Here is a 21,681-nt window from a genome sequence, read left to right as displayed (position 1 = left end):
CCCAGGGCACTGCTCTCCATGGAGCCCAGTGCCACGAGCTGGGGGCTTGCGGACGGGCTGGGCTCCCAGTTCAGCCTCCAGAGAACAGCACCGGGGAGACCAGGAATGGATGCCCCCAAATCACTGGTGACTTTCCACCATCACACAGGCCTCCCTTATTGCGGGAGGAGCACAAGGGCCAGGTTACCGAATTCTCGGGAGGACTTCCAGCTGCTTCTACATCCTCTGTCTCCACACGCTTGCTCCCGTTAACGGCAGCATCTGTGGCTGAGAATAAGGTCGGGAGGGGGGCTGCTAATGGAGGCGAGGGGAGGGTTCAGGGTCGCAAAGGCACGAGGTGCCCGGAACCTCAGAACATCCCCACCACCCTTCTCTCCCTGGGAAGAGCCACCCCACGTGGGAGGCGGGATGACCTGGGGCGCCTGCATGAGCAAACGTGCTCTGATCCTAGCAGAGTGTCAGGCACACGTGCACGGAAGCGTTACAGCATGATGGTCGAAAGCTCTGGGGTCAGACCTGGATATAAATCCACTTCCATCACTTCTAGCTGTGAGGTCTTTGGCAAGCACTAATGAGGGGTATTATTACTATCAGAGGCTACTGGGGGAGGGATCCTAGCTACGTGTACAGGTGAACAGGGGCTCCTTGCTTTCGAGAGGGTTTTGAGGACAGAAGTCATAAACCACAATGCACTGACAGAGCTCTGAGTTGCAAAAGCAGGGCCACAGGAAACTTAATCTAAAGGAGCAGACATCTCCAGTAGTAGCAGTTTACGCAGACAAGCCTGCTTCAGATAAGATCAAAAGCTCCTTTCACCCAATAATCTCAGTGTCTTATGATAAGATTGTTTGGGCTCTTGGGTTCTGTGCCCACAAAGCCGGTCTCCTGGGGTAAGTCTCAGAGCGGCCACTTCAAGGAGGATGATGTGGCTTCCAGTAAACAGGGCAGTGTTAAAATCCAGGGCCTCCTGCACCCACGGAGCGGCTGTCCACAGGGACGCCCAGTGGCTAACGCCATCTCGTCATCGGGCCCCATGGAGACGGGCGCTCTGGACGGTCAGGGAACACCTTGGGGGATGCTGGTCCCGCCCACGCCCGCAGGCTCTGCTTTGCTCCAGGTGAGTCACCACACTTCACACAGATTCTGACCCTGCAGGTCTGGGACCCCTGCATTTCCAACAAGCCCCCCAGCGGTGCTGATGCTCCTGGACCCAGGGATCTCACCTGAGAGGTCTGCTCTTCCTTGAGAATCCCAGTGAGTCCAAGACGGTCCAGGAGGCCCCTGGAGTTCCCTCCGCCACAAGGCAGAGGCCGTGCCAAGAATCCGGGCCCAGCCTTCCAGTTCTCTGGGTGCTTCAGTCACACTCAGGATGCTCAGCTCTCTGTATCCAGGCAGACGCCTCTCTTGGTCCCTATGCTGGTGGCGGTGGTGGGTCGGTAGCTGAACTCAGCTCTGTGTTATTCCACAGAGTAGGGTGGCCTGCCGTCTAAACCCGACGGTCTCATCTTTTCTGAACTGTTTCCTCTTGTTGTTGATTAATTATTTTGATTGAGAACTTCATATGTCATTCATATATGACATAGACATATAAATAATAAGCACAGAAGATTCTAACCCATCATTAAAACATTGATTCGGCTAATTTCACTCGAACTCCACACTGCTGGATTTTTTTAATAGACGATTTTTAGAGCAGTTTTAGGTTCACAACACAACTGAGCAGAAAGTCCCGAGAATTCCCGTACGCACTCTACTTCACTAACTAACCTTCCTAAGGAAGTCAGGAACCACAGTGAGACGGCAGGTCCCAGCTGGCCCGACCTTGAGACGCTCATTCCCTTCAAGGGCATGAAAGTCCTTCCTTAATTTATTCCAAGAACCTTGCTTTAGCTAGAGATGAAGACTCCAGGTCCCGTGCTCCCACCCCTGCCCAGAGCACTGGAAGGATATGCTTGTGTGAAAGCTTTTGTTTTCTGAGTACGAAGTTAGTAATTATTACTTTCTTTTTTAAACAGTACTTCAGCAAAGCTAGAGGGTCCCAGCCCAGGAGGCAACTCTGAAACAGAGACCAAAATGTACAACCAGTCCCTCTGAAAGCACCCCAAAGGCTGAGCTGTGACCTCCCAGAGGAATCAGTATTTCAAACGAGCCTCAGGGCTTCTGGAAACATGATTCGATCTTCTCAGCCAGCCCCTCCCGCCTCCCCCTGTTTCCTCCACACTGCACACCTCCCCCCGACCAGCTTCCACCCACTTCCCACCTCCAAACAGAAGGGCAGCCCACCACTGCACGCCAAGCCACGGCTCCCAGCTGCAAACTTCTAGAAGCAACAGGGGACTTAGCAGAGGGCCGTGGCACCAGCCCTACGTTTAGGAAGACGGCAGAGGCTTAAGAATGCCATCCGGAGGATTCCAGGTGACCAACTGATCAAAATTCCACCTCCCAGGACACTGACCTGAAATTCCCTCTGGGTGTACAAGTGTAGAGAGAGGAGAAGATGGTGGAGGAGAATGACAGGGGAACACAGCATTAAGATGGGGAGAGGCAGCGACAGGGACCCCAGGTGCGAATGCACCTCCGTCTCAGTCTCGCCACCATCCCCCACCCATCGCACCCTCGCTCCCGGGCTGCTGTCGGGCAGACTCAAGGTTAACGGTTCTGCTGGAGAGGTCTGACATCACCAGCTTATGGAAACCCTGATCCTGTCCATCCTACAGCACTTCATGTAACCCTAAAGCAGTAGCAATAATATTGTTGCACTTAATATACATGAGACGCTCCAGCTACAAACTGAAATCATGATCCTCATTTTGCAAAGGAGTAAGAAAAACAGAGAAGGTCAGCAATCTGCCCAAGGTGACAGCACACAAATGACAAGGTCAGGGTCTAAGCCCTGTTTCACCCACCGGCAAAGCCCACACTTTCTCCCACTTTGCCAGGCGGCTTGCCTTCTGATGGGAAAACACACAGTGGAGACCACCTGGGGAGAAATGCAAGGAGTCTCCCCTTCTAGCGCCGAGATTACACCCTCTCATTTGATTGTGTCCATGTCTCAGGGGACAGCAGCAGACACTGCAGCCACTGACAGAGCAGGTAGGTGTAAAGAGAGCCCTCTGTCAAAACTGCGCTCTCTCGAAGCCGTGTTCTGAAAGGATGCTGCTTACCCCGCTTTCCTGGCTCTGTGCCCCAGATTCCCTGCATCCAGCAGTCACAGAGGTGGACATCAACTTCGGTTAACAACGATTATCCTCAGGAGGGTAAGGACGGGCTGGGTGGAGCAGGGTTGAACCTGCACTGCAGCCGGAGGTCCCCACGTGTGCCATGCAGGCTGCGCCAGGGGAACGGATCCTACACAGATGAGGCCGCCGGTGTAGATGGTCACCTGCCCATCCCTCCAGGGAGGCCTGGGCGGAGCCCCTTCTCCACCTGGACCTGGAACGGCTCCTATTTGGGGCCACCCCTTCATCACCCTGCCCTCTCCTGGGCCACTGCTCTCCTGACCTGCCCTCTGAGTCTTGCGACCCTGGTAAAGCACTGTCACCTGGCTTAGTCAGGGGCACTGGGTGCTCCGTCTTTCCGCTGGATTGGGAGCTGCCCGAGGGCAGCATCGTTCAGTGCAGCAACCACAGTGCCTTTTATGCAGTAGGTGCAAAAGAAATAGTTACTGAATTTGATTAAATTTGCAAGTCATTTCAAGAGTCGGGCTTTGAAAAGTCCCTTCCACGCCAAAGACAAAATCATCCTGTTTGCACAGCAGGTGAATGGAGGTGACGCCTTACAAAGCAAAAAGGCAAACGCCCACCCCCGACCCCCCGGCCCCCTCTCCCTCACTTCGCTCTTGTCTTCCCTCAGTGGATGTTATCAAGCTCTGGAGATCTAGAAATTTAAAATGCACACTTCTAGTTTAGGGGAAAACCAGACATAAAACATCTCACCTTATGACCCGAGAGAGGCCCAGTGGAGGCACACAGGAGACGCAGAGGGATGGACAGTGACGGTCCGCACGGAGGGCGGGGAGGCTTCCCGGGAGCGGCCCTTGAAGGAGGGAAGGCTTCACGGAGAGACCAGTGAGCACAGGAGCACGGAGGCCGCACAGAACACGGGACGGTTGGGAAGAGCAATTCGCAGGGACAGGCCTCCAGGTGGGAGGACAGGTGTGGGGGCGCTAGTGAAGACACCGGCGGCGCCGGTGTGGCCACAGTCAGTCTACGTGCCGTGGGCTGTGGGGTCCTCCAGGGGGCTCTTGAACAGTATCTTGAAGGATGAGAAGGGGTTCATCAAGAAGGAGCTACTCTCCTTGAGGAGAGCATCTGTGTCTTATCCTCCCGGGACAGCCACCGGCCCCTTCTAGGGATCATCCTTAAATATTTGTTGAAGAATGCATGAAAACCCTCCGCAACAGTGCCGCTCAAACCTTCGCGTGCGTCCAAATCCCCTGGAGAGGTTGTTGAGCACGGCTGCTGGGCTCCGCACCTGCAATCAGTTACTGATCAGTAGATCTGAGAACACACCGAGAAATGCCGTTTCTAACGAGCGTCCAGGGGCCACTGGAGCTGCCGGTCCACAGACCACACTTCAGGTAGCACTGGTTTGTGTAGCTTTCCTCCTCCTCAGTTTATGTGTAGAAGTCTGAAAATCCTCAGAGATAAGTATTTCGAGGGGACCTGGGATCAGGAGATGAATAATATCTTACTTTTCTATATTGTTTTAGAGTTTCCAAAATATTTTAATTTATCATGTTTGATCCTTGTGCTTCTGTGACAATATTATCCCATTCGAAGGATGAAGAAGCATCCAGAGACCTAAAGCTAATTGCTCAAGGAACTATAGGTGGTACAAGACGCAATTAGCAAATATATGTCTCACAATGGAGCTCTGTCCTCCACACGGAAAACAAAGAATTTTGAAAATAAAATATTAACTAATTATAAATATTCCTCTCTAGTAGATGATTTTCAATATCACCTCCCTACAGTGTTTTTGAGAAGTGAAGGAAGTTCTGGGATTATAACTCACTTTAAGTAAGACCTAGGTATCTATTCAAATTGATGCTAATAATAATGTCACTATTATTATTATTGCATAAATAACATATCACAATATTATTTTAACTCTCATTTGTAGTACATTAGGTAAGAGCATGAACTCTGGACACAGACCTCCTAGGTTCCAATCCCAGCTCTGCTGTTAATTAGCTGTGTGACCTTGGGCAAGTTACTCTCTTCTCTCAGCATCCTTATTTATGAAAGAATAGATAAGAACAAGAATAGTAATTAATCAGAGAGTTTTTATGAGAACTAAATGAGTCAATAGATGTAACATGCTTAGAAGAGTGTCTAGAGCACACGGTAAGCTGTATACATACGTACGTGTGTATACGTATCATATATTATATCATTATTAGTAACAGTGCCCCGAAGCTGTTCAGCCCTCAGGCCCGGGCCAGGTGGGATCTGCAGGAGGCCTTAACTCAGACCAGGACTCCTGGGTGTCAAGGCTCAGTTTTCTGACCCAGAATTCTCTTTCTCAAAAACAACACAGAATCCTTCCCTCACTTAGACCAGCGAGGAGGCATCCTCGAAAAAGAATGTCAGGGAAGGATTCCCAGAGCACCCCGGGCCCAGCCCTTGTCTCGGAGGCAGGAAAAGCCCAGGTCCCCGGGGGCAGCACCCCAGGACAGCCAGGAAGAGCAGGGTGGGGAATGCCTGGCAGTCCTGGCTGAGCCCCCAGCTTGCCGACACTCACGCCCCACCCGGATTTGTACGCGCGTTCCAAGAAGGAGCTGAGACTGCAAGTTAGAAGGCCGGTGAATTCGGCACCACGTCCAGGGCCACCCTGACGGCGTCCCCTGGTCTGGCACTAACTCCAGGTGCTGGACTTTGGGAAGTTGCTTCCCAGGGTTGTTTGAGCCCTGCGTACTCCCCTTGTCTGGGGCCTTCCTCTGACTGTTGGTGCTTGGCTGACGAATCCTTTCTGTGGTCAAAGACCCTCCTGCACAGACGGCTCGCGTGCAGCTTTGCTAGCGGTTGTGTGTGCTGCCCCCTCAGGAAGCCCGTGGGTCGTCTGTCATGGAATTAGGGACACAATTCACCAAACTGAGCTCCTGTTCTCAGAGGCCTGACTCCCTTTCAGCATGGCGTTCTAGGGCCCATGAGAATGATTCAACACGAACACCGTCAGGGAGACCCTCCAACCAGCGAGACAAGACTTTCCCTAAAGAGTCTAACGACAGAATAGAAATTCTTGTGGCGTCTGTAGGACTAATGTCCAGATCCAGCTTCCACAGAGCACCTTAGACACTCAGACACTTTGTATATGAAGGGTCAGCTCTAGTGCAGTCTCCTTTCATGAGAGTATTTTAGACAATTGTTGGTAAAAATAAGAAATCTATATTCTTGTGGAATAACAGGCATTACCGTTTATACAGGTTAATTTATAAAAGAAGTTCTATTTGCACACAGGCTGAATTTATAAAATCTCTCTCACTGAAACTGATTCAAGACCTAATGCAAAATGTAGCTGTATTTTCATTTTACATAATAAAGTATTTTCTGTCAGCAGTAACCCAATGATACTTTCAAATTATGATAGTTTTTAAACATAAACTTTATCAAAATTCTACTACAACTATATGTTGTAATTGTTAAGGCAAAAGTATAAAATCTGAGTGCCCTCAATTACATGGAATACCGACTCACTGGGGAAAATAAACTTATTCCTATCTAATACCACATAAGTTGAAAAAAATACAAGCTGCTTTTTTTGCATAATAATAATTTTAGGAAAATAAAAATGCAGCTCATAGTTAACATCCCAATGGGCATTTTACAGGTCATTGAGATAAAACAGATGCAATACTAAGAACAGAAATTTGGTAAAATGATGATCTTTTTATATAATAAGATTTTCCTAGAAGTGTTTTAATTATTATTAAAATAACGTTTCCTTTGGCTTTTTACAAGTAGCCTTACGGATATATAATATCGATACACACTAGAAAATTTACATACTATACAATCAACGCATTTTAAGTGTGCAATTCAATGAGTCTTAGTAAATTTATAGAGTTGTGCAACCGTCACCACAATCTAATTTTAGAACACCTCCATCACCCTAAAAAACAAAACAAAAACCTCTTTTCTATCTACAGTCATTCGTCATTGCCACGCCCTGCTCTACGCAACCATTATCTACTTTTCGTCTCCATGTAGCTGTCATTTTGGGGTATTTCTTTTTTTTTTTTTTTTTTTTTTTTTGCGGTACGCGGGCCTCTCACCGCTGTGGCCTCTCCCGTTGCGGAGCACAGGCTCCGGACGCGCAGGCTCAGCGGCCATGGCTCACGGGCCCAGCCGCTCCGCGGCATGTGGGATCTTCCCGGACCGGGGCACGAACCCGTGTCCCCTGCATCGGCAGGCGGAATCTCAACCACTGCGCTACCAGGGAAACCCTGGGTATTTCTTATAAATGTAAGAACGATACATGTTCTTTCATTGACCATAATGTTTCTGAGGTTCCCAAAGAGCCAGACCCGCTCCCCTGCCACCGGCCCCCAGGTCTGCCCAGCCTGCCACGGGGTTCTCCAGACCCCCTACCCACATGGAATCCCCACTGTCCTGTGTTTTCTCCTCGGACTCTGTCACGTTCACAGTATGAGTGTGTATCTCAGTCTGGTTGTGTCTTTTCATCCATGCCAGCGCCTTTGCCTGGGAAAGCAAGTGTCACTCTTTGGGACAGCCCCACACACTTGTGACAAAGCCCCTATGTGAGCCCCCTGGCCACACTCGGGGTGTCCAGAGAGAGGTGAGGGCCTGGTCTAACCAGGATTGGGGTAAAATGCAGCCCTTGTTGTACCAACTGTAACTCAGCAGCAATCTCTCCCAGACTCAAGAAAGCAAGTGAGCTGGATGCCAATTACAAAAAGAGAAACTTCAAATCCATTCTAATTTGTAAACAATAAAGTAAAATCGGTGGCAACTTTTATGACTTAAACTATTATTAGTGTAAAAGGCTAACCCACACCAGTGGGTCCTGACATGACGGTTGAGTGTGAAAGGGGGCACTAGAAATTGTCAAAGGCCGTCAGTTACAGCCTATAAACGATGCATCAGAAACATGAGGAGCACATACTCTTCATGAGTCCCCATTTTTCTGTTGCACGTCCTCACAGTGATAATTTGAAAATGCAGTTATAATTATACATGGATCCGTTGTATGGCGTCTGTGTTTTACTGCGAGCATTAATAACGAAACATTTGACCACGTCAGTTGCAAAAATCCATCAATCACGAACAGAAAATTAAGGACGTGGTTAGACTGGGTCTTCTACTTCGTTGTGAACTTTCTGTTTTGAGAGGCAGCAAGGTCAGCCCGATGGTATACATGTGTGATCATTTAATAACCCTTTGACGATTCTTATGATGATGATATGGAATGTTGGTTGCAGTTACAGAGTCCATAGTATGGTAATTAACACAAGGAAACCCAAAGACCGAGTTGTAACTCCTTTATAGACGCCGACTTTCCCTGTGATTTTTTTTCATAAATTGTTTAGACTTTCTGTGCTTCTAATTCAGCAACTGTAAATTACTACAGTAGTAGGCATGCTACTTAGCACTGAAGTTTGTTTCAACAAAAGATGCCCACCTCAGAGAGCTTCCCAAGTGGTTTAGAAAGGTTCCTCCTAAAACTGTAATTCAACACCTAGTGGTATCCTATTAAGTACTGTCAACCCCAAGCCAGCAGAGGAAAAGAGAAGCCTCTAGAAGACATGAAATCCTGCACCAAAGCTCCTACAAGTTTATTCAGAGACCATCTGAAAAGGCTTAGTTGTGCGTTTCACAGCCCACAACAAATACCTAATGTGCATTAAAGACATGCAGGTCCTAGGCTGACCTCTCTGCACAACGCAAGGAGCAAAGGCACCTGCAAAGCTCTGACACTGCAGAGGGCGGGATATGCCCACATGTACGTAACTACGTTAGGAGACAGAGAAAAATAAACGGCACAGAATAAGCACACGTAAAATGACAGGGTCCGAAGAAGGGAGAAACTAAGGGAAGCCTTCATGAAGCGGGGACACTTGGTCTGGATTCCAGGCAGAGGGTGGGGCATGAATGGGCAGAGGCAGAAAAGCACAAACACAGGGAAGTGCAAGTCATCGTCTGGCTGCTCAGCAGAGGTGGGTGAAGAGGGTTGAAGCTGTAAAGATGTCTGGTTTCAATCAACAGACAGTTACCGTAAGAAAATCCACTTAGGAGTTATCTGAAGACAGGAAATGAATCCCAGCATGCTCCAGGGGGACTGCAGTTGGAAGGTTAGAAATGAAGGCTCCTACCCCATTGCTCACAGGGCCCCGCAGTCTAGCCTTTGTGTGTGTCTGGCTCCTGGTCCTACTTCTCTCCATAGACCGACTCATCCGTGTGAACAACAGGTGTGTGTGGCATTTAGCTGCAGTATAAAAGCCTGTTAGCTCCTCTCTCACAGTCAGGAATCCAGAGGCACGGTGTTCCGCAGTGTCAGGACCTGAGCTCCACCGGGAGCCCGCTTGCTCCAGGAGGCCATGCAAGCTCCAGCTGTCATGTGCACCTCTGAGCCAGCAGAAAGGAGGAAGGGGACAAGAGCACACTTCTCCTCCTGAGAGAACTTTCTGGAAGTTGCACATAACATACCTGCTTATTTAGGGTGACCATGTCATATGCCACCTAAACTGGAACACTTGTGACGGTGAAAGAGGATGCTATTAATAATCACACCAGGGACTTCCCTGGTGGCGCAGCGGTTAAGAATCCACCTGCCAATGCAGGGGACACGGGTTCGATTCCTGGTCCGGGAAGATCCCACATGCCACGGAACAACTAAGCCCATGCACCACAACTACTGAGCTTGCGCTCTAGACCAAGTGCGCCACAACTACTGAAGCCCACGTGCTCTAGGGCCCATGCTCCGCAACAAGAGAAGCCACCACAATGAGAAGCCCACGCACCGCAACAAGAGTAGCCCCCGCTCGCTGCAACTAGAGAAAGCCCGCGTGCAGCAACAAAGACCCAATGCAGCCAAAAATGAATAAAATTTAAAACAAAAAATCATACCAGGATAACAAGCATAAACTAGGACATTCCCAGGGCTTATGGGGGATATATATATATATATATATATATATATATATATATTCCACTGGACAGAACGTAGTCAAATGGTCACACCTGTCTGTAAGGGAGGCTACACGTACTGTCTTTATTCTGGGCAACTATGTGCTCAGTTAAAACCTGGGAAAGAGGAGAAAGAGTATCTCTGCCCCAAGCGCCCTTTGACACCCAACAAATCTCCCAGTTTGACTTTGTAAGTTGTCACCGTGTATAGACTGGTCTCCCGTAGGTCAGGCTCCTGCCCTGGTCCAATCAGCTATGAATGGGAGAGGGCATGAGGGCGGGACTTTTGGACTATAAGTCTCCTCTCTCAGGGGTGGTGTCCAGGAGCAGAGACTGAGAAAGGAGCCTGGGCAGAGCAGGCAAATTGACTGACTTGTCAACGACAATAGGCTATAGATCCATTGCAGAGGACAATAAAGGCTGGAGTGGAAAATCACACTCCAATTCAGCAGGCAGGCGGTGGAGAATCGCCAGCAGTTTTTCTAGCAAGGCACTGGTGTGAATGGAGCTTTACTGACGCAAGCTTATCCTGGCCATAGTGTGTGGGCTGATTTGGAATAAGGTGGGATGGAGAGCTACAGGTCCCCTTAAGTAACCCCTGCATTAGGCCAGGTGAGATTGAACTTGACCTTGAGCAGAACATTAGGAGGCAGGGAGAACTGTTAAAGCCAGGTAGGAACTTAGAGCAACACGGGGTAGCTGGCAGTATAATGGCAAGAGAACAGTAAGAAAATCTGTAAAAAGGAGAATCACAAATTCAAAATCACGACAGTTTGGGCCACGTAGTGTAGTGCACTGAGTACACGTGACTGTCTTATACACCACGTATGATGATGTGTAGTCATAATGCCCCATTCTTGAAAACAATATTCATTATACCACGTTTCAGAAAGCAATAAAGTTTGTAATACATTATATTAAATACTTTTATTCAAAATGGTAAGAAGTTTTGTGTTCTTTTGAGAGGTAAGCTTAGGTATCTGGAAGATTCTCGTATACAAAACATCTTATTTCCCAAATAATAATTAAATGAATCCTCACCATACCTGAAACCATTATGCCGTCAAATGCATATTACAGGACAGCCCTTGGATGTGTAGGTTATGTTTATCTTGCTGAACATCAGATAGAAAGCATGGCTCTGGAGACCCAAGCTGAACATTTTAAAACCTCAGCTAGGGACTTCCCGGGCGGTCCAGTGGTTAAGACTCTGCCCTCCCAGTGAGGGGGCATGGGTTCGATTCTTGATCAGGGAACTAAGATCCTGCATGCCACACAGCGCGGCCCCAAGAAACAAAAACAAAACCTCAGCTAAATAAATATATAAAACTTATTCAAAGAAAGTCAAGCCTCTCGTCTATGGCAGAAATGCAGCTAAATAATGCACAACACCTTCGTATGACACAGGACACTCAACATCAGCCCTGGGTAATCACACCTATTGAAAGGTGTGGGTTTCCAATTGAAAAGCTAGAGTTTACATGACTCTCCTTTGAAGGACTAATTTCTGGAACCTTTCAGTCCTTGATCAGAAAATGTGGACTAACAGAATGATAGGAACATAGACGGCAGGTACAGAAACTTGTGGCCATCTCTTCTGCTCACACAGAAATACAATAAACAACTAGTTCTTCTCAGTACGATGCTCTAAATTTAAAGAAATACATGTATGGAAAGTTCAGAGGAGGCCTCTTTGGTAATTTTGAATAACAACTGGGAAAACTGTCCTAGAATGGATGAAAGCAAAATACACACAAAGAAGCTTCTAGAAATCTGAGCCTCCGCATCTGATTTCAGAAGCAGTCCTCCATTTCCAACAGGGATTTTTTAAAACATCCCTCACAGATTATTTTTGACTTAGCCAAGCAGGGAGTCTATTTTAAAGCTCCCGATTTGAAAGTCCTGGAAGCTTTATAAAGTTCTCCACCTGCATCTCTTTTTAGGAACAGTCCTTTATCCTCTAAAGGATGAAAACCTCTAGCAAATAAAAAGTTTGTTAAGCTGTCACTATCAATAGGATAAAAAAAAAATAACAGCTGACAAAGAAGAAACAAATTGCATCTTCGAATAAGTTTTCTTGAAGCTCTTGTTAAAAGCTATAACCTCTGATGTTAACTAAACTTAACCTTTTCTGACCCTGGTGGTGGCCCTTAACCTCTTCTTTCTTCTGCTTCCTGTGACTGCTGGAGAATACTGGCCCAGTCCTTGGAAAAGCATTCTCTGTAGCACACAAAGGCCCAGGCTTCCTGGTCCCCAGTCAGGAGGCCCCGGATCGACCGAGGGGTCAGCACCTGTGCGGAGAAGCAGGTGACAGTGGCCCAGTCCTTGGAAAAGCGTTCTCTGTGGCACACAAAGGCCAGGCTTCCTGCTCCCCTCTCAGGAGGCCCCAGATCGACTGAGGGGTCAGCACCTGTGCGGAGAAGCAGATGACAGTGGTCCAGTCCTTGGAAAAGCGTTCTCTGGAGCACACAAAGGCCAGGCTTCCTGCTCCCCCATCAGGATGCCCCAGATCGACTGAGGGAGGGGTCAGCACCTGTGCGGAGAAGCAGGTGACAGTGGCCTAGAGCAAGTTGTAAGCATGTCTGCCCTTCAACTATCACGCTGCAGCTTCAGGCGTTCAAGCCACTGAAGTTCAGATTTTCTTTGTGAATGCAGGCTTTAAACAAATTCATCTACTGCTGTTCAACTGACTGTAAAATTGGTAGATTTACTGTTGCCAAAAAAAAGAAGAAGAAAAACTGAGAGCTTTCACTTCCACTTCGGTAAGGTCGTGGATACGTCCCAGGCTGCAAGCAAAACAGCCTTTAAAATCTTTGCAGTGGAAGCTAGCAACTTCCAGGGGGTGAAATCAGCCCAACAATGACAGAAATGTCCAGCGGAAAGTCCTCCCTATGCAGTAAACATGTGAAACTCCACATCTGAGAACTTGCCAAGATGTAATGATTTGCTTTTAATTCCATTTCCCTCAAAGACGGGAAACAGTGAGAGCACAAATTTGTTTCATCACTAACATTATATTTACTGTTAGTTCTGCTTCCTTACACAGCCTTCTAACTAGATCTCATGTGGCTGTTTAAACACATTATTGGGTTTTCTTTATAATGCAGAACACTAATAACTTGGTCCTGCTTTGCTTTGACTTACACAGTAGGAAACAGCACCTTTCATCAAGTTTCCTGTACTAGCTCTTTGTATTTCTGCATGATGTCTTGTCATGGTAAAAGGAAATTATTTTCATTAAGTGTTTCAAAATGACCAAAGTTAACTGACTCACTCCTAAACTTAACATCTTTGAAATGGAAGCATATGGCCCTGTTGTTTTTCCAAAGGAGACTTTTGAACCTATTTGTTTTCTGCTTCATTCGGTTGCACAAGAGATTTTTCACAGAAGATAAATGGCCCTTCCATATATAAATATCCTTTTACTTAGTAGACATGAGAACTTTTTAAAAAAATTCATCACACTGTTATTCATTTTAGACAAACTTGTTTTGCTCATTCCCAACCACCGTCATGTTTTAATCATTGGTGCCATCCCTTTTGATAAATGATTAATCTGGAGGCTAATGTTATGGGAAATTTTACACGATAAAGAAATTTATTCTGGTGGCGCAGTGGTTAAGAATCCACCTGCCAATGCAGGGGACACGGGTTCGAGCCCTGGTCCGGGAAGATCCCACATGCCGTGAAGCAACTAAGCCTGTGCACCACAACTACTGAGCCTGCGCTCTAGAGCCCGTGAGCCACAACTACTGAGCCTGCGTGCCACAACTACTGAGGCCCATGCACCTAGAGCCCGTGCTCTGCAACAAGAGAAGCCACCGCAAGGAGAAGCCCGCGCACCTCAACAAAGAGTGGCCCCCCACTCACTGCAATTAGAGAAAGCCCGAGCGCAGCAACGAAGACCCAACCCAGCCAAAAATAAATAAATAAATAAATAAATTTTTTTAAAAAAGAAATTTTTTCTGAATCTAATAATAGTTTGAGAGTATGTGAAGGGTTTTAACACAGATGTGGTCACCAGATGTTCCAGCTCTTCTGAGGAACCGGCAGAAGTAGCTGCATGATGGATTTAGGTTACTTAAAGGAAGATTTCCTCAGTCGTTTAAAACAACGAAATGAGATACTGAGGGAGGGCGGAATCTCCTTGTTTGGAGTTTTGTTTTTTGTTTGTTTTTTTAAGTGTACAGATGTAGAACGCATTAATCACACTTCTGCCTGTGGATAATGGTACAGATTCTGTAAGAAGGCTTCCAGCTTTCATGTGTTATGAGAATAGACACATGGTATTGGGCTGCGAGCATCTTCCGGAGGTTTTGAAGTCACCCCACATCAGCCAAATCCCTGTGCGCACCTTGCTCTCTCTGTCCCTTTCGACAAGTTTGTAAACATGTACCCAGGAGAGCAGAGCATGGACCCTCTCGGTTTTTAAATGGCACTGTGACGAGAAAGTGGCTGCCATTTAAGCCAACGCTCTTACTGGATGTAGTTTGCACTGCACAGGCTCTCACGTGCAATAGACTCCCATTCTTTAGTTTTACCAAAATGTCCTGGCAGGAGTTTACAGTGTAATGGAGGGAGGCAAGGGGGCATCTAAACTACCTGCAATCCATTAACAACTACCTGTTGAAGAATATGCAGAGTATTGGACCTCACGCAGGCTCTGCCACACACACAGACCTTCGAAACAAACGCAGGACTATTAGCAGAGTAGCTTCTCAATTTGCTGCAGTCACTGTGGTATCATGAAGACACAGCCTAGTGTTGACAACTTTTAAAGAAATCACCCACAGAGTAACGACTTTGTGGGACAGATATCTTGAACCTCAATGACCTGGGCTGAGCAACTGTGTTTCACACACCTCTGTCCACACCTGTGGGAGAGAGGGGACTTTGAAAGCTAACAGGCAAGGAGAGGGACAGAATATTTCCTTTAATCCTTCGTCAGAGCAAAAACATCAATACCTGCCTTGTGTGAGGAAATGTGTCACTCAGGGACCAACCAGGAAAAGTATCATGGAAATTACCCTGTGGTGGAAAATGGAGAAGTTTTAGAATAGCCAGGATTTGAGTCATATTACGGAGTTACACTTCTACATTCTGGGCTTTGCTTTTTTGGTAAATTACGGGTAGAGACAATAACAATTGGGGAAGCTCTATACACTTCTGAGAGTCCTCTTCTCTGCACATACTGAATGAGACAGCTTACAGGGGCTTTGTGGTGTAGTCATATTCTGTCCCCAAACCAAGAAGGGTGCCTTAGCAAGCAGAGGCCATAAGTACAGGGAGGGGTCCTGAAAGACCCAGTTACCTGCTTTACTATCATTATTCAAAGGTCTTCAGTCACCCCCACTGGAGCTGAGCCCAAGACAATCAACGATTCTTTAGAAGCTGCCCGGTCCCATTTCAGCTGGAGGTCAGAGCAGAGTTCAAAAGAAGAGCTAAAAAGAACCTGCTTCTCTCCCTGAGGGCATGTCTGTAACACCCACCCTTTCCTGCTCATCTCCTTCCAGGAACACCAAAGCCCCTCTCTTGTTGAGATATCTCACAATGGCAGTCTAGATAACTCCCCAAATCATCTCTTCTGGCCACTCATACCTTCAAAGAGGGGCTGCAAAAAAAAAAAAAGGATGCTGACAGGTAGCTCCAGTTACCAAGGACAACTTGGTGTGAATTTATTCGAACCATAATCTCACCAAACTTTAAGTCCTTAGTTTGGGTATTAAACTCTTCAACCAATTTCACTTAGTATCTTCCCAGACTTGTAACTCCATTGACACTCATTTCATAAGGGACATTCAGCATTAAGAACACCAACTCTGGCACCAGGCTGCCTGGGTTGTTTTAGTCTTGAATCTGCTACTAGCTGCGTGACCTTGGGCAAATTACTTACTTTCTTCAGGCTTCAGTTTCCTCATCTGTGAAATGAGGTCATTACATTTTCCTGAGGATTAAACAGCTCGAGAGAAGTCAACCACTTGTGTAACACTGCCCAGGCACGCACACAGGTAAATGCTGTTAAATGCGGGCATTTGCAGGTGCCAAACACCTACCATTTCCCAAGTTTTGTGCTGGTCACTCCATCCCCAGATCTACACTAAACAAACACATCTTGCTATTAAAGAATATTTTTGGTAGGATAAAATGAATCTTTAATTCTTCATGTTTAACTTGGAGAAGACCAACATGCAAATACTAACCTTGACCTTTGGGCCTCACATAGTTTTTCTGGGTTTACCACTTCACTGTTTTCAACAAAAATTCAGTACCTACTATGCCCGACGACGCCGTGGATTTGATGAGGAAACGGAAACTTGGTCTTTGCTCTCAAGGAACTATTTAAGGCTGCATTAGTTTCCTCATCTGAAACGAAAGAGGTAATGCGAGACTTGAGCTGTTTAATGAGAATAAAGCGACGTGTCCTGCTGGACTACAAGTATCCAATAGAAGCAGTGTGCTCTCATATAAATGAAAGTATCCTCTAACTAGGTGGCTTCAGGGAGTCACGGCCACTGAGGAATTCCCACTCTGCCAAGGAGGAATTTCCTACTGGAGAAGAGGCGAGAGGGGCAGGGGCTGGCACGGCGGTCTGCAGGCTCGCAGACCCCAAAGCAGGCAGGCAAGAGACAGGGTGCACGGTCCGCTCCCAGGGTTAAAATGGCTCCAGATCCTGGACACCGCACGCACGCCCCACGCCCGTGTGGTCCTCGGCCAAACGCTGACGGCTCCGAGCTCTCCGGGATACGGCGCCACGGGGGCTTTCCGCGCCCGGCCCGGCGCTCTCAGGCCGCCAGTGCCGCTTACCTGGGAACCGACGGGAGCCTCTGCTTCCCGAGTCTGCCTGCTCACCTGCAAATGCAGGTGAGCAGTGCTCCCGAACTCACAGTAATTATAAAGACGTTTATGAAATCGTTTATTAAGCATTCTATCAAAATAGTATTTTATTAAATAAAAAAGACGTGTATGAAAGCTCTAAGCCTAGTGGGAATACAGCCACACCGTGGTCGGCACCAACGTAATGGACCGAGGGGATGGGAAGCTCCGATCGCAGCACCACCTGCGGCGGCAGGAGCCAGGTGAACGGCAACTTCCCGCACGCACCCCCCCCCCCCGCCCTCCGCATTTTGTGTCGGAGGACTTTAGGCCGCCGGCCGGAAAGGCGCTCTTCACGTCACCTTTCCTTTAAAGACGCAGGCCGAAGCCCCGCCCACTACGGAAGGTGAAAGGGTCTCACACGGCGGAGCCCGTTTGCGGGCTCCTTCTGCCAAACCTTACCAATCGGCGGCCCGGAACAGGTAAAGCTAAAGGCAAGGGGCGCTGCGCGGGTGAGGGGACCTGCAGCGGGAGAACGGGGTCGTAAGGACGTGCCTGCGGAGGACGCGGCCTTGCGCTCGGCCGTGTCCCTGTCCCTGGAAGCTCAGTGCCGCCCACCCGCCAGCGGACAGGCCCTGCAGACCGTGCCGCGGGTTCGGGGATTTGGCCGGGCTTAAAGCCGTCTTCGAGACCAGGCTGCTGTCCGCGCACCCCGGAGCCGCAGCATCTAGACCCGCCGTCCACGGTCCTTCAGGCCCCTGGACCTGCCGCCCCGCTATCCCTGTGCACGTACGGGCACGCACGCAGGCCGTACGTCGCTACGGCCCAGGCGCGCCGCGGGGGCGGGGCTCGGGTGGGCGTGGCCACCACAGATGCACGTGACCGGTCTGTTTGGCGCGCCGGGCTCCCCCCACCCCCCAGTCCCTGGCTCAGCGCGGAGCACTGGCGGGCGTGCAGGCTCTTTGCACTCTGCGGCCAGAGAGGCGGCGTAGTGGAAAAGGTCGCTGAGTGATCTGGGATTTCTTGTTTTCCCATTTACCATTTACTAGGCTTCACGGCATAAGACTCCTGAAAGAAGTAAATACATTTTCTTACTGAAGAGACGCAGTTCCAAGTACAGGTTATAAGAGGCTTCAGTGTAAGGAAGTGCAGAGTGGAGAGCTCTGGAAAATCAGCCACTGTTGACCGTGCCCAGCGCGATGCAGGGAAGGGTAAACCGGATGCGTTCCCTGCTTCACAGAACTTACCGTCTGAGAGAAACAGTAATAAGATAATCACAAAATTATAATCGTGGAAAGATGAGCTGTTCTGTGGACGCACTTAACTCTGAGCTCAACAAGCAAATAGCGGGACACGGGGGAAAGGGGGGGTTGACTAGGAGAGAGCTGGCCTAGTCTGGGAGGTAATCAAAAGAACGCCCTGAGAAAGACCCCGCTAGACAGGAATGGAGTTTCCTAAACCAAGGGGAAGAGCACTTCAAGATCGGAAAGGCCAGGGGGGTTTACGCATAAATGAAATTTGGAATGGAGTGAGGCCAGAAAGATGCGAAGGACCTTTTGGCCTCCTGAAAGCTCTTGGTCTTTAATCTTCAGGCAGTTTTAGGTGGGCGGGCGCTGGGTGCCGGACAACACCAGCGTTGCAGAGGGGAGAACTGATTGCAGAGCTCATGGTGTAACAGCCTAGTTAGGAGACTGATGGGAATCCAAAGGAGAGGTGGAAGATGCCTTAAACTAGCGTGGTGGCAGTGGATATGGAGAGAAGTAGGTGGATTTATGGTGTTCGTAAGTAAGACTGAGGAGGCTTGGTGTTGGATTAGCTGTGAGAGTGCGGGAGAGCAGAAGTGGACAAGACGACGTGGCTCTGGACGGACTGAGATGCTGGTCACTGAGATAGGGAGTTCTGGAAGGTGAGATGACCGTTTAGAAAATTAATATACAGGAATAAGTACAACTTTTAATATTGAGTCTTGAGCTCAGGATTTAAGAGCTTTTCAAAAAATGTTTTGTGGATGGTTAACTTATTTCAATAAAATAACTAAAAAATAAAATAAATTTAAAATTTTATGGCTAAAGAAATGTGGTTAAGTAATTGGCCAAGATATATGTTAGCTTTTTCCAGTGTTTTAATCAGTGTTCTAGCTCGTCAACAGCTCGGCAGTGCGGAGAGTACTTTGTACAAAACCAGGGCCAGCGGACAGCAACCTGAAGGCTTGGTGACAGTAGTGCTCACCCCGGGCTGGAATGGGGCAGGTGGGGCAGTGGGCAGGGCAGCAGGCAGGAGGACTTAGTGAAACTTCTTTGGAAGGCGTGAGAAAGGATTCTTAAAGTCATCGGAATTGGCAAAATTAATTTCACAAATATTTAGTCCACTAGAATCCATGTACCTTTTGACTCAACCTCCCTGGAAAGAATAGATGTCAATATACAATGTCAGCTATGTAGGAAAGAAAAGCAGAGAGTGAACAAATAGAAGTTATTTTCACCTCTTCAGTTGATAGGAGTTTGGTAACAAAGGTGTTGTCAAATTATGTAAGATTCGTACATTTCATTGTAAACTCTGCCTCAAAATGAAGAGATTGTAAATGAATACTGAACTCTAGTTAATGATGTGCATGCTGACAGTGTGCTGAGTCTGACCTCTGTCACGGGGTGGCGGCCAGAGTGCGCATTTCCCGCTTGAGTCTGGAAGTATTCTTTGGGTCACCCTTCGGCGCCGCTTGAATACCTTGTTTCCTCATCAGCTTTTTACCTAATGATCTTTGCATCCATCCTTGCCCGAGTCAGTGATTTGATCGGAGGTGGCAAAATGGTGGTTTTCAAATTACTTTTACTTTTCTTCTCCATGTATTAGCTGGCATTCTCCTCTAAAGAACGCTTTTCTTCATCAACTGGCGGTGATTACAGTTCTTCTTAAAAAGGTAGAATAAGTGCTTAGTTCTTTTTCAATGACCAGTTTCCAGAGTAAGGAGTCAGAGTAGCAGTCACATACAGTTGTGGCTAACTATCTTTCTTTTTCATAGATTTTTGCATATTCGGTGTGTTGAAATGAATTTCAGTCACTGATGTTTAAATTATCACACATTTGGCCCGTGGGAGTCTCTTCATGCGATCAAACTGTAAATGAAATGTAAACAAAATGGTAATACTATCAGGGAAACCTGAAGACTGGATATTTGAACATATAGAGGAATGATTATCAGTTGGGATGTGTTACTGTGTTTATTCAAAAGATACAAGAGTCCTCAGCTCTTACTGGAGTGTTTACTGGTGACACACGATTTACTCGGAAGTAATTCACAGATGCTGGGGTCCCGGGAGTAGTTGCTGGTGGAGAGAAAGCCTGTTGGACCACATGCTGCAAATCAAGGAGCTAAGTGATGGGTGCTTAGGCCTTTATTTTGCTGTTTTTTCTGTACATGCTCGAGAATTTTCCTAATAAGAAGTTTCTCAACTACTTGAATTTATGTTGATGTTTCCGATTCAAATTTCATATCACAGGTTTTTCCCTAACTCTGTTATTTATATTTTTATCTTTTATGAAAAGCTTACTTTGAAGAAACAGGTATATCTTCCTTTTTGCTGCTCCAAAGCCAAAATTTAGCTAGTGTTGAAGCATAACTGCTGTGTAAGTCAAGAACATTTAAAGCCTTTTAAAATTTGAATAATAGCAAGAACCTTTAAAAAGGTAAAGGTAAATAATAACCATTTTTAATTATTACATTAATAATTATATATTATTATAATTATATAATTATAATATATACTTATATAGTATTATAAATTTTATAAATTTTATAATTCATAAAAATTATAATTTATATAAATTATAGTGTATAATCTTTATATAATTATATATCATAATATTAAAATATAATTAATAATTATATATTAATATATTATATTCAATTATTGTTATAATAATTTTTCTACTCTTTACCTTTTCCTCTTCTTGGAAAATGTTTTTAAAGCTTTAAAAAAATCTACATTATCTTTCTGAAATAGTTTTTATTTTGTAAACAAATAGAATTTATCAGTATAAAAAATACTTCCTCTTTATAAAAAATTAGAGAGGGCTTCCCTGGTGGCGCAGTGATTGAGAGTCCGCCTGCCGGTGCGGGGGACACGGGCTCGTGCCCGGTCCGGGAAGATCCCACATGCCGCGGAGCGGCTGGGCCCGTGAGCCATGGCCGCTGAGCCTGCGCGTCCGGAGCCTGTGCTCCGCAACGGGAGAGGCCACAACAGTGAGAGGCCCGCGTACCGCAAAAAAAAAAAAAAAAAAATTAGAAAAATAATGGTAATTAGGAAGAATAGGGGAATGAAAATTACTGTGTCTTCAACCTTAAGGAAACCTCAGGGTTCTTCTTAAATTTCTTTTCATCTTTCTCCTGTGCCTAGTTTGTTCATTCGCTTCCTTGTTTTACAAAATCCTACCTATTGAGTAGTATTTTCTATGTAACGTGTTGGTAACTCATTACACAGGGCACACTAGCTTTCGTCTGTAACTGCTAGTTTCCTCCTAACTCATACTGAACTTTGGGACTTGCTGCTGCTGCTCTTTTTCTGAGGATAATGGAAAAGTCGTCTCCAGTGTCTTCAGACTTTTCTGTTTGGTTTGCCGGCTTCCGCCATGTGGCAACAAGTATCTGAGTGTCTGTTATTGAACAGTAAGTATCTCAGCTATTTAAAACCCAGTTCAGTCCCACTGTGGAGCCTTTACAGCA

General features: G+C 46.9%; 1 protein-coding gene and 1 long non-coding RNA gene across 5 annotated transcripts in view; one reads left to right on the top strand and one right to left on the bottom strand.

Moving 5' to 3' along the window:
- Window positions 1–3,875: 3,875 nt before the first annotated feature.
- LOC132593843 (uncharacterized) lies at window positions 3,876–17,818 on the bottom strand. Of its 2 annotated transcripts, XR_011376896.1 has the most exons (5): window positions 17,517–17,818; window positions 16,349–16,511; window positions 15,118–15,176; window positions 5,160–5,235; window positions 3,876–4,664 (listed from the first exon to the last, which is right to left on the bottom strand). It is a non-coding gene; the product is annotated as an uncharacterized lncRNA (long non-coding RNA). The 2 variants fall into 2 exon arrangements; XR_009559765.2 differs by lacking the exon at window positions 15,118–15,176.
- MTIF3 (mitochondrial translational initiation factor 3) overlaps window positions 17,325–21,681 on the top strand; it is an 11,643-nt gene continuing 7,286 nt past the window's right edge. Inside the window, exon 1 of one of the 3 annotated variants that reach the window (XM_030882627.3) lies at window positions 17,325–17,443. Coding sequence is in view for 1 of the 3 variants with exons in the window: in XM_060287940.2 (XP_060143923.1) it covers window positions 18,656–18,867 (212 nt within the window). In the remaining 2 variants the exon portion in view is untranslated. Of the gene's footprint in view, window positions 17,444–18,265; window positions 18,868–21,681 lie in introns of those variants that run through there. The other 2 variants (XM_030882626.3, XM_060287940.2) reach the window with 2 other exon arrangements.

This window comes from Globicephala melas, chromosome 18, assembly GCF_963455315.2.
Source record: "Globicephala melas chromosome 18, mGloMel1.2, whole genome shotgun sequence".
NCBI classification, from domain to species: domain Eukaryota; kingdom Metazoa; phylum Chordata; class Mammalia; order Artiodactyla; family Delphinidae; genus Globicephala; species Globicephala melas.
This window is presented reverse-complemented; position numbering and strand designations above follow the sequence as displayed.